The sequence below is a fragment of the Dryas octopetala genome, chromosome 2, assembly GCF_963921425.1.
Source record: "Dryas octopetala chromosome 2, drDryOcto1.1, whole genome shotgun sequence".
NCBI lineage: Eukaryota > Viridiplantae > Streptophyta > Magnoliopsida > Rosales > Rosaceae > Dryas > Dryas octopetala.
In genome coordinates this window covers 7,227,634-7,240,802 of record NC_141367.1, presented here as the reverse complement: position 1 = coordinate 7,240,802, position 13,169 = coordinate 7,227,634, and the positions used below count along the sequence as shown (strand labels likewise).

The 13,169-nt window shown below is 35.3% G+C and overlaps 1 protein-coding gene across 1 annotated transcript; it reads right to left on the bottom strand.

Moving 5' to 3' along the window:
• Positions 1 to 3,634: 3,634 nt before the first annotated feature.
• LOC147292837 (cytochrome P450 81Q32-like) lies at positions 3,635 to 6,603 on the bottom strand. Its single transcript, XM_086230542.1, has 2 exons — positions 5,498 to 6,603; positions 3,635 to 4,364 (listed from the first exon to the last, which is right to left on the bottom strand). Exons 1-2 carry the CDS (start codon positions 6,404 to 6,406, stop codon positions 3,756 to 3,758), a joined length of 1,518 nt encoding a protein of 505 aa, XP_086086668.1. The 5' UTR covers positions 6,407 to 6,603; the 3' UTR covers positions 3,635 to 3,755.
• Between the last annotated feature and the right edge of the window lie 6,566 nt (positions 6,604 to 13,169).

The window sequence follows — 13,169 nt, the reverse complement described above, 5'->3', positions numbered from 1 at the left end:
TTGATTGATGCTTAAGTAAGTTTGGAGTCCTTAATTGGAACACTTTGAATATCGCATCCTCAACTGAAAAAATGGGTAAAAGTCGAGTCCTTTTGCTAAAATTTTTCCTATCAAGAATTAATTCAGTAATTGTGCAAACAAACACTGAAAAATCCTATGACACTAATAACAATCCATGACTATATAAAAAACCAAACAATGACTGTATGACAGTGTTTGAAAACATTAACCTAAAGTAAAAGTTCCCAAAAAACAAATTTATAACCCTAAACCCAATTATATGCCCTAAACCCCACATTTAACCATAAGCCTCAATTCTACACCGTTATAATATATAAATTCTAAACCAAGAAAAACATAACCTAAAATCAAAATAACAAAACTAAATTATAAACTAAATAAAATGGATATTGTATGATAGTCACCAAAGGTTAAACTAACAGACAATATTTGCAAAGTTTATAAGCTTCGACATGCAAATTCTACACCCAACACCACCCCTATAAACACAAATTAAAGATAAATTGAATTTAAAATCAAAATAACAAAACAAAGCAAATCAAAGTTATATACTAAATGAAACATATATTGTCAGAGAGTAAACAATTTAAAACAGACATTGTCGAACCGTGTGTGTCTGAGAAATCGAGCATAGAAATTATGGATTATGAGCTCATTCTAGATCTAACTCCAACAGTCACATACATAACATAACCATCACGAAATCCACAAAATTAGGCACAAAAAATACATATATAATATGCTTGCTATAAGACAATCAATTGAAAACCTAACCAAAAAAATTGAAATTGAGCTCTAAATCTAGAATTTACAGCAAAATAAAAAAATTAAAACCTCGCTGAACACAAAGATCAGGCCCTTACTGAATCTAGAATTCCAATTGCTTTATGAGAAATAATAGGAAGAGAAAACGAAAAATTGAGCCCTAACTTTCATTTTCTTTTCCTTTCCTATGGTTTCTCGACAACCAAACGGAGCTCAATCTACTCCACGAAGCTCATGGACATGCTTCACTAGGTGTGACAGAGATCGTTGTCAATGTCGTTGTCACTGACAGTGACTCTGTAGCCCTTCGACAATGGAGGCAGCGAGGTGAAGGAAGTGGGAAGACAAATAGAGAGAGAGAGAGAGAGAGAGAGAGAGAGAGAGAGAGAGAGAGGCGTAAAATTCCTTGTGCAAAAAAAAAAAAGAAAAATAACAAAAGGGCAAAATAATAATTGTACATAATAAATATTTAAATTAACTAAAGCAATGGGTTGGGCTATTGAGAGTTATGTAATTTATGATAATATGCAATTGACTATTAAGGAATACCAAATTATATATTGACTATTATGTAATTTACAAATTATTTATTAATTTATTTATAATTTGCTATAAAATTTAGCTCTAAGTGCCCACTCTCTCAAGTGTCTTCCTTGTATTTTTTTCTCACTCTCTCTCTTACTCAAATGTTAATTCTTAATTTCAAACCTTTCTTTTACTTTGAGTGTGAACATACATTCTTTTTCTCTTTGATTAATATTTACTTATGTAACAAATTTAATATTAAAGAGAGTATAAAATTAAGAAGCTTTCTAATAAGATAGAAAAATAGCTTGAATTGCATGTTACTTAAAAAAATGTAGCGTGCTTATTGTTTAACTTTTCTGGCTCCGCCACTTGTTGCCCCACTTGACGTGCAGCGATATTTCTATGCACCAGGCGCAAGGTATCTGACGCAAGCTATGTGGCGTCTTGACACAAATCTTGGTGTGGGATTGCAAGATTTAGACCAGAGTTGTTTCATTGGCCAAAAAAAAAAGACCAGAGTTGTTTCGTCCTAACTACCTCCTCAGAAAATGTTTTGCTAGCTGGAATGAATAGAAAATAATTAGTTGGATGTTTTATTATTGGTGGATCTTGATCTCAATGTTATATATTAATTGATTTTATTTTTTCAACTTGCTACGGGTCAGCCTTCAGTCATTATAAGACAAATCGAGATAACATGGCCTCTTAATTATTAAATATGTTTAGGTGCTCCTTCTTCCGTTTACATTGACCTTGTCTTCTTTGTGTTCCTATTTGAATCAGAAATTGGTCCAAGACTGATGGCTAGCTTGTACGAAGTAAGTCTAACCATCTTTATTCATTCCCAGCTGGGTGTGCAAATTAATTAATACTCTTTAGTAACATGGCCACCCAAATCTCTTCATCACCTTCTCTTCCACTGCGGTATCACGTGTTGAGGACACTCGCAAAAGTTTCACGAACCATTTATATATACACAGCTTTGCGTCTGAAAGGAATATCCACACTTTTAGAGTTGCAATTGGTTTTGTATTATTGTCGCCAGAACTCCTTAAAACAATTGATGAATCAAGAATTTCAGTCGTCATTTTTTCAAGAAATTACTCTGTTTCTTCAACGTGGTGTCTGAATGAACTTGCTAAGATTGTTGAATGCATGATTTTGTGCACGTACACTAGTAGTTTTGCATGGTAAAACAAGCAAAATATGACAAAAATATTTTAACACATAAGATATTAAAATAGTACAACAAATTGACCAAGAAGTACAACAGCTTCAACCCTTAGTATTTCCATTAGAAAATTATTATAAAATAGTAATGCTAACATATACATGTCCGGCCATCCTAATGCTAATGCATCTGTTATAATAGTAGAAACAGATGCATTAGCATTAGGATGGACATGTATATATACTTCTTCAAAGACCTAGCAAGGAATCACCAAAAAGCACAGAGCAAATATGTAGATATGCATCAGAAAAATTTAATGATCAAATAGCAAAATTACCTTCAACAGATTTAGAACACTACAAGAAATATAGGATATAGGGGCAGAAAAGATTCGCACATACAAAAAATAGTAGGGGCAGAAAAACGCTCCAAGATGGCATAGGTAGGGGCGGTCGGAGAGGCGGAAATAATAAACGACCCTATTGCAACCGTCACTAATTAATATTAGGGGCGGATGTCACTATCTAACCGCCCCAATGACAAATAGGGGCGGATATTTATACAACGCTACCTTTAATTATAACCGGATTAATTTAATGCGCGAGAGCAAATAATAACTGCCCCTACTTTATTTGAAAATTAATTAGGGGCGGATAACAACTATCCCAAATTAATTCAAAAAAATTATAGGGGCACTTTAGTATCAGCCTCATATTAATTCTTTGATTAAGTTTGGATTATTTTAGAGGCACTTAGCATTCGCCTCTATTATTACTATAAATTAAATTTAAATAATCCGAAAATTATATAGGGGCACTTTAGTATTTGCCTCATATTAATTATGTGATTAAGTTTGGATTATTTTAGAGGCGCTTAGCATTCTCCTCTATTATCATTAGAGTTTTTTTTTTAAAGTCCATTTTTTAAAATTTACTATTCATCCGGCCCAACCGCTACAGTAAACTACTATAGCGGCCCACTTTATATTATATTATAGTAATTGTATTTCTATCTTTTTTCTTTTTCCATATCAATCATTTTTATCTTTGTATGTATAAGTTTTGTTGAGAAAATAAGAGGACAATAATTGATTTGATAGCTGCCTTTCACAAAATCAGTGGGCACTGGTAGCTATACATAATAGCTAGTTAAAAAAATAATAATTATTGCAATAGACTTGATGTATCTGTCCTAAATTACAATACTCCAATTATGTCTTGCAATTAACCTACTTAATTTGTTGACACAATTTTAAACTATTACCCATAATTCAATAGAGAACCTTGTTGACAATTGGGCGTGCTTTACACATGGCTTCCAATGGCACAAATTTAGGCATGGTAATTCCTATACCTTCAATCATATCAATCTCCTTCTCACAAACTCTCTCCCACTCAAAGCATTGAATCAATGACCCAAGAGTCAAGCCCACCACACGTTGGGCCAAGCCCGCTCCAGGACAAGCTCTTCTTCCCAGCCCAAACGGCATGAGCTTGTGTGACTCATCCACACCACTTTCGAACCTCTCGGGCTTGAAGCTTTCGGGCTCATCCCACAACTTTGGGTCTCTATGTATGGCCCATGCATTGACCAATACCATCGTGCCACGTGGAACGTCGAATCCCCCAACAGTGCAGTCATCAGATGAGAAATGCGGGAGTAGCAACGGTGCTGATGGGTACAATCTGAGAGTCTCAGAGATGATGCTTTGAAGGTAAGGTAGTTTGGAAATTTCAGGTTCGTCCACTAGGCGTTCTTGGCCAAGTTTAGCATCCAATTCGGCTCTAACCTTTTTCAACACATGAGGATTGTTGAGCAAATTGGACATGGCCCATTCCAATGTCACTGCTGATGTATCGGTACCCGCCAATAACAAGACCTGAAAATTGGTACAAAAATAATTTTATGTATTGCCACATGGCTTTATATGAGTAATTACAATTGAAGTGCAATTATTAGTGACAACATAGTTAATTAAAAGAATAAATTAACATAGGATGCGTGATAAGCATCCTATGTAACCTCTAGTACACCTATTGTTAAAATATAACAATAAGGTAATATTTGTAACATTTAGGTGACTTAGCTTATTTAGTTTAGTTTTTTTTTTTTTTTTAGTTTTGTTCATTTTGAATTTTCTTCTCTCAAATTCTTATAAAGTGTAATGAAAATATGTCAGCAGTCGCAGTTTTAGTTTTAGTATCTTTGGTATATAAAACTTATAAATGTTCAAAGTGTAATGAAAATATGTCAGCAGTCGCAGTTTTAGTTTTAGTATCTTTGGTATATAAAACTTATAAATGTTGTTTTAGTTCGCAGACTACAGTCTCAGTTTTCTAATGCAGTTGTAGTTCGCAGATTGCAGTTTCAGTTTTATGACGCAATTAAAGTTCGCAGTTTCAGTTTGGCGCTTGTTGGAGCTGTTTTGGGTAGATTGAGCTTGTGTTAGTTTCAGTTTTTAATTTTGAGTGGGTTGGACTTATATTAGTTTCAGTTTTATTTTGGGTGAGTTGGGCTTGTGTTAGAATTGTCTTTTTAGAAGGTGACTTAGAAGTTAAATTTGTGTGTAGTTTTGATTAAGTTTTTTTTGTTGTTAGTACCTTGAAATGAAGGCATTCTAGTTAAAATATCACAATGAGGTAATGAGTTTGCTAAAATGCACAATGAGGTTGCTAAATGCTAAATGCTATACCTAAAATATCAGTTTTTGATAAAAAAAAATCAACTACAACTGTGCTTGTGTGCTAAATGCTAAAATAGCATAACAATATACACTCCGGCCAAGAAAATGGTGGGACCCAAGTAGAAAAATTATTTAAATTAGTGCATGTATGTGGACAGTTTTTGATCGTCTTTATGGAGAATTCATTTCTTATTAAGATATAGATTTTCCATCATTTATTTATTAAAAATAAATAAATGCATGCGGCAAATGCAAAAGCAGAGTTTGCTAAGAGAGAGAGAGAGAGAGAGAGAGAGAGAGAGAGAGAGAGAGAGAGAATTTGTACTAACCAGAATAAGCCCCTTGATAATTTGATCGGTGTAGTACTCTGGCTGTGACTCCTGCAGAGAAAGCAAATGGTCGATCATGGTGTTGGACGAATTTCCACCCTCCGATTTACTCTTACTGCGATGCTCATCAATCAGACCTTGCAAGAACCCATCTGTCCTCTTGGCCAAGTTCATCACCTTCTTCTCATACCCACCACTCCCAATCCAATTCAAGATGGGCAAGAAATCCCCTGCGTTCTCGATGCCGCTGTAATGAAACGCCTCCGACATGATCTCCCTGAACTGCCTGGCCTTGTCATCCTTGTCCACCGCCACGTCATCGCCGTAGTACCTCTTCCCCGCCACCATCGTCATTATGATGTTGAAGGTCAGCTCGGAAAACATCGACTTGAGCTCCACTTTCGTCAAGTCTTGAAGCGAGTTTTGGGAGAGTTTTCGGAGCAAGTGTTTGACTTGGTCCTTTCGAATGCCGGAGAAGTTATTGAGCCGGCCGGAGGAGAAGATCTCAATGGCGCCAATGCGGCGGAGGTTGCGCCAGTGGTCGCCATAAGGGGCTAATGTCATGGTGGTGTAGTTGTAGCCGAGATGCTTGCCCATGAGGAGGCGAGGGCGGTTTGCCAAAACGATGTCGTTGGTGGTGAAGCACTCTTCTACTGCTGAAGAAGATGAGATTATAATCACGCGACGCGAGCCAAGCCAGAGAGAGAAAATGGGGCCGTGTTTTTGAGAGAGGCGGTGGAAGGTGCGGTGGACTGGGGTTTTTAGGAGGTGGAGGTGGCCGATGATTGGGAGGGAGAGTGGGCTTGGTGGGAGATTTGTGTAACGGCGTCGTTTTGATTGGAGTAGGAACTTGAAAGTGAAGAGGAAGACGATAAGGGAGAGGGATGTGTAGAACACGATAACTTCCATGATGAAGTTGCTTTTGCTTGGCTCATAAAATTGGTTGGCTTGTTTTGGCTTTTGCTTGGTTTGATGAGGTTGGGTTGATATAAATGTGGTATTTATAAGTAATGAAAACAATAGTCTGAGTGTTACCTGGGTCGGGTCTTTTGGTTGTCATAGTCATCTGGATGATTCGGATCAATTACTCTAAGATTTGTATGCAATACATTAATAGGAAAAAAGAATGCACGCAACCACCCATGCAGACCTGAACTATAATCACCTTCTCCCCTCTACAAATTCTTATTTATATTAGGTTGTCATGCTTTCATACATACACCTAGCTACTTGCCCACTTATACAGAAAAGTCTATTTATTGTTGCTTTTTGGATTGAACGTAGGGACCATTTTGACAATGTAGTCAAAGGGAGTGTTTTCTTTCTTTTGTTTTGCATGTATCCTGTCCCCTATAGGCGTTGGCATGTTACATCACGTTCACGTCAGGGAGTGCGTGTGTTTCTCCTTATTCTCATCTGTGATCTTGTTTGAAATCAATGCATGCGTCAGTGAATACGTGATGAAATTTGTATTGCATGTTTGCATATTTGCATGTGACAGTGTGGCCAGTGGGAGCAGACTGAGGCCAAAGAGTCAAATTATTTCACATCATAATTTTGTCTTCTAGAGAAGATCACTTACATGTTCCTGTGACACACAAACACACACTCACTTTCTCTCTCTCTCTCTCTCTCTCTCTCTCTCTCTCTCTAAGTGGGATACTGGCCACATGTCCCTTTTTTGGGAACATGTAAGTTTTTCTCTATTTTGTAACTACAGTTACTTAACTAATTAGAGCACGATGACCAATACATATGCACTAGCATAGTTTGACACAGTTGATAATTATCTATGGTTTTGCAAATTAAGATATAAGAAATTAAAATTCTTAGAGTTAGCTCAAATGGTGAGAGAGAAGTAATGAATTAGGATTAGGATTTTTTTTTGGCCAGGAAATTAGGATTATGATTGATTAATAGACAACTAATTTCATTGCAATATAAACTATTTTACTAATAAATTGCATTAATGAAAGTACGTGCTTTTAGATAATTTCATTTTTGGTGAAGACTGTAATAAAGAAATAGTCACTACTAGGAAATACCCCATTAAATATCAGTGGAAAACCGATGTCTATTAAGTTTTCGACCGATAAGGGCAGACGTGATATCTAATGTACCCTATTTTAGATATCGGTTTTCCAATGATGTCTATAACAAAGTAGATATCCTATTTCTTGAATATCTTATATCATTAATAAACAATATATATCGATTTTTCAAAAAACTGATATCTAAAAAAACGGATTCCGATATGTAATATAATTTAAATATCAATTTGGTTTTATTTTTCGATATTGTAAACTCATCAAAAGCTATATTTGGTAGGTTGTTACATCGCTTTTTTTATTAAACCGATATGTAAGATTTATAACACATCGCATTTTTAACTAAAGCCGATATAAATGTACATATTAGATATCGGTTTTATTTGTTATTTCGATGTATATACATGTATAAATATCAAATTTAAAAGATTAAAGATATCGGTGTTTAACTGATATTATAAATATTTTTGAATTAAAAAAAAACTAATATGAAATGGGTAGGGATAACCCTAATCCATATATAACCCCATAAGCAACTTCAAAAATCTGCACAAAAGTAATCATCCAAGTTCAATTCTTCCATTCATATAAATTCCAACATCCAAAAATAATCAATAAGTTCACAAAAATATTAGAATGGCAGTGCAATGATGCCTATATTCTGGCTATACAAAAGATTGGAATGTCAACTAGTATCTACTACAACATTAGGATGCAAAAATCTTTTTGCATACCACTTGCATTAGAAAAAATGGAGTATGAGCCAAGGATTATCTACCTAAACCTGCAGAAAACAATACTAACATACGAACAAATTAGAGTCTAGAGTATTATTCCATCTTAACAAGAAAACTAGAAAGATCAATGATTAAAAAGACATAACATAAACTAGATCCTAGATAATACCCTGTTTAACATAGAGTGACCTTCACATTGAGAATATAGGACTCAAAAGGCTGAGAGATGAAAGATGAGAGAGAGAGACAGTGAGAGTGAGAGAGAGAGAGATAGACCATGTGCTCTGCAACCTACATATATTGATAAAAACAAACAGATTTGAAAGAAATTATCCACATAATGATGGTCTAATGAACCTCTTTCCCACAAATTGATAGAAACAAACAGATTTATAAGAATGCCCATAATGATGCCCAAAACCAGACTCTTTTCCACAAATTATCCACCTCTTTCCCTCTAACATCTTACAAAACCTAAAATCAATATTAAATTAAAATGTATATTTAACTAACAATTACTGCAACCATTCGAATTAAATACCTTATGAAGGAAAATTGGCTATATTTAACTACTAACGAAGGAAAAAAACATCTCCAATCACACAAAGTACTAACATTATAATGAATTTGAACCAATGTAAATTTGTATAGATTAAGAAAGGAGAACAGGAAAAAAGAAAGAAGCATCCATACAATGATGAAAAAATGAAGTTCTTAACTAACAATATATTACTGCAAGCATCCGAATTAAATACCTTATGAAGGAAAATCAGCTATATTTACCGACTTAATGAAGGAAAGAAACATCTCCAATCAAACCAAGTACAAACTTGTTATAGCAATATATAGTTTACTGCAATATCATATTCAAAAGCTAGCCTAGATAAAACCCCATCTCAGCAAACTCAACCACTAAACCAATTAATAAGACCAAAGAGAGAGAGAGAGAGAGAGAGAGAGAGAGAGAGAGAGAGAGAGAGAGAGAGAGAAGGTGCATTATATAGTTGATTAAGGGACCTATTTGTACAAATGATTGTAATGTGGTCACTATGGTAGTACTACTAAGCAAATACATCCATACATTACAAGATGATAAAAGGAAAAAGAAAAGAATGGAGACATTTAAGAGCCAAAAAAATTATATAAAGGGAACCTCACCTCGTGATTGCCATACAATATAACATGGCTAGCATTTCCTCTGAAAGTGAAGCATCACCAGATTGATCTGTTGCAATTATCTAAAGCATCACTTGATTGGTCCTTTCTATAATTCACAAAACACATACAAGCAGTTGTATTCATAATACGACAAATACATATCTTCTGCTAGAAAATTTGGAGGTTAGAATTACAACCATAAATGAGATTGAATTACAAACAGAGCCACCAAGCGAATAATATTTAGCATTAAGGATCCCTCCTCCCTCCACCTAAGCAAAGAAAAATAAAAGATATAAGATGTTGATCCAAATGGGCCTAATTTAAGCTTGTAAATTTGAGAATAAAAGGTACAGTACATAAAGTGAGGATCTTTTTGCTGAATTTCAATAATCGAAGCTGTACCTTCAATCACGACAGGAAGACATCCTCTACTTCGCCATGATGATATCTGTAAACAGTCCAAAGATGGAAAACACATATGAGATTGCAAACGTACATAACATTTTCTTGGGAAGATGTTTTAAAACTATTCTAATCCCTTCTGAAAGTATCAGTATCTGATACATCCACTTAGACTCTAAAACTATTCTATGAACCCAAAAATAAAACTGAAAAAGAAATAGCCAACCACATCATACCAAAGACCAAAGTACTTCCAAACACGAATTTGAAGTCAATCAGACCCACCCTTTTCCTCTAGTATCTTAATCTACCCCACAAACTCATTATTTACTTCACCCCACATTGATTAACCAAGTACCCCCCCTGATTCCTTGTATGCCTTTCCTTGATTCGTCTATCATTTTAACGAAGTCAAACAAGCCTCGTGTAGAATAGTCATCATATTGAAAAAACAAAAAACACTTGAGCACTAACTTTCTTCTTCTTTCCTCCATTCTATTCAGCTACCAATCATACCCTCACAAACAACCATATTCGTAAAACATACAACAAAAGCAACACAAACCCAAATATATACAAATGTATATATATATTCAATATGTTTTAAAAAAAACAGATTAAGTAAATGTAGAAATTTCAAGAACCCTAAAAATCGTGCTGGAGAGAGGAAGCTCAGAGAGAGAGTGAGAGACAGAGAGAAGAAGAACAACTTACTTTGGGTTTCCGCTTTAGAGAAAGAGAGGGATCGGAGAGAGCGGGAACCGAAACTCAGCAAAAAATATTTGGAGGCAGAGCGGAAGGAGAAGGGGGGAGGAGTCCCTGAGTTCCTGTGAAATGATAAGAAATGATAAGCCACACGAAATCAAACTCATGCGCCATATACCGAAATCAATGAATGTACTTACGATTGCCATTATTGGCTAATCCAAAACTCAAAAAATTGTCAACTCCCACGTCACATTCCTTACTCCTTCTATCAACTTGAATCCATGTTTTATCCATTGATATAACTGATATCAACTTCACATAAAGATCGAGATAGCAGATTAATTCAATATAAAAGGTTCAAGATGCAAAATCACAACCCACTAAGAAACAACCAGGTTATAAGCGTATTTTCCCTAACATGCAATCTAGAAAATTCACGATTCACAAATTTTAAAGCATTCATAACACACAAACATGCTATTCTTCACATGAAAACATGCAAACTAGCAAATTTTTAAGGTCCTAACACACAAACAGACCATACCATAACCCTATTTTTTTTAACCTGGAAACTAGGAATCAGCTATAGATCGTTAGCTGATCACCATATATTCATATATAGAAGTTTGAAGAAAACCCATGAAAGACCACTTAGATTCCATATAATCTTTGTTCAATTGACTGTTGTATATTTTCTTGCTGCAGGCTTTGTATTTAATTTATTATGACTGCTATATACCACATTGTACAGAGATTTATATGTTAAATTTCCATATGTTTTGCTTGTTTTAGATCGACCATGCTATATATATGTAGTATGTACCATATACTGGCCTCTATACATAATCTTAGATTAATTTTTGGGAACTTAATTGGATGCATATATGAATTATGAATGAAGCAATATATATTGGTTTCATACTTCTTTCATCTTCGAAACTGCAGTGACTTTTGCAAAATAAAGAATCAAATTTTCATTTTATTTCATCTAGCTAGTAGATATATATTGTTGGGTTTTCTTGGTAATTGCATATTTGCACCCAAACAAAAATATGGGTTTCATAAAGCTAGCTGAATATTACCATTGGAAATTGAACAAAATTCGAACAGCTAGCTGGTGCACAGAATACAAGATGATCATGATATTGCTAGATGTATTGAAGTGATCATTTGAATGAGTAGTTACTTAATTTTAGTCACTATATGGTCAGATCATAGAAGCTAGCTAGGCATTAAGTGAGGGACAGTGACCAGTACTTGTTAATAAGGTACATATATAATTAAACTGGGCTATATAGCTGGTCGATCAGCTAATTGAGTGCATGCTAGCTGCTTGTGCTTTTTAGACCCCAAATTTGAATGCAGAGTGTAAATACCCATTTACTTCATACAACCACCACCAAGCAATCAATCGATCCTAGCTTGTACATAAGGCAAGGGAATATATATATGTTGACTACTGTTAGCTAGCAAGGGTCAGGACCACATGAACCACAATACATCTCCATAATTCAACCGCATGAAATAATATTGCAGCTAGCTGTGTCAAGTTGTACCTTATTTTGAATCTGATATATGCATGTTTTAATTTTTTTTGAACCTGGGAGCGGTAAAGAATTAAATTATAATTTATTAATTATTATGTGTCAAGGGAATAACCATGAAAGCAGAGATCTTTCTGATACTGTAGTACTCTATCTGTGGAATTACTTGCAGAGGAAATGAAATGAGCTACTAGAGAAACACAATACACAAGCTCGTTATCACAATACAGCTAATATAGAGAAAAGGCAAACCTTATATAGCTCGTTATCACAATACACTCACTGCAGCTCGCTCAGGCTCACAAGCTCCCAAGTCGAAAGAAATTGTATACCTACCAAAGCTCCTGTGGTGCTGAAACCAAAAGCCAGAATCAGCACAAATAAAAACCCAAAATTCCTAAGTTAATTCACAAAATCAATCATGCCAAGAAAACCACAGAATAACCCTCTAATTAAAAGAAGCAAATGAAGCATTAAGCCCACAAAAAATTAACGCTAATTTGAAGAAACAAATGCACCAGATCCCTAATTTCATGAAGCGTACGAACCTAGCTAAGAAATCCATAATTTGAAGAAAAACCTAAACAATAGAAAAGCCCAATTTTGAAACCCTAATTTCAGTAAAGAGAGAAGAGGACAGAGAGAAAGAGAGAACCCAGGATGAGATAGAGAGAAGATCGAGGACAAAGAAAAAGAGAGAACTTAGGACGATGACTAATCTTACCTTTTGGCTGCAACCCAGGACGATGAGTGAGGCAGAGAAAGCTCTTGAGGGCCGACGATATGGCTAAGGTCAACTACGCGACGATGACAAGGCCGGACTGTGAGAACGGCGACGCGACGATGAGGGCGTGGGTGTGAGAGAGAGAGAGAGAGAGAGAGAGAGAGAGAGAGAGAGAGAGAGAGAGAGCTCGGGGTGAGAGGAGTGTGAGAGGAGTGTCTGTTTCTGTGCTAATTGTGTTTGAGAGGGGGGAGTGTCGGGTCTAACTTAAGTCAAAACATTTAAGTTGTAGCAAAAATTTGTATATTTGATTTTTAGGTGAAACAATTAATATCAGTTAATGGTTTAGAT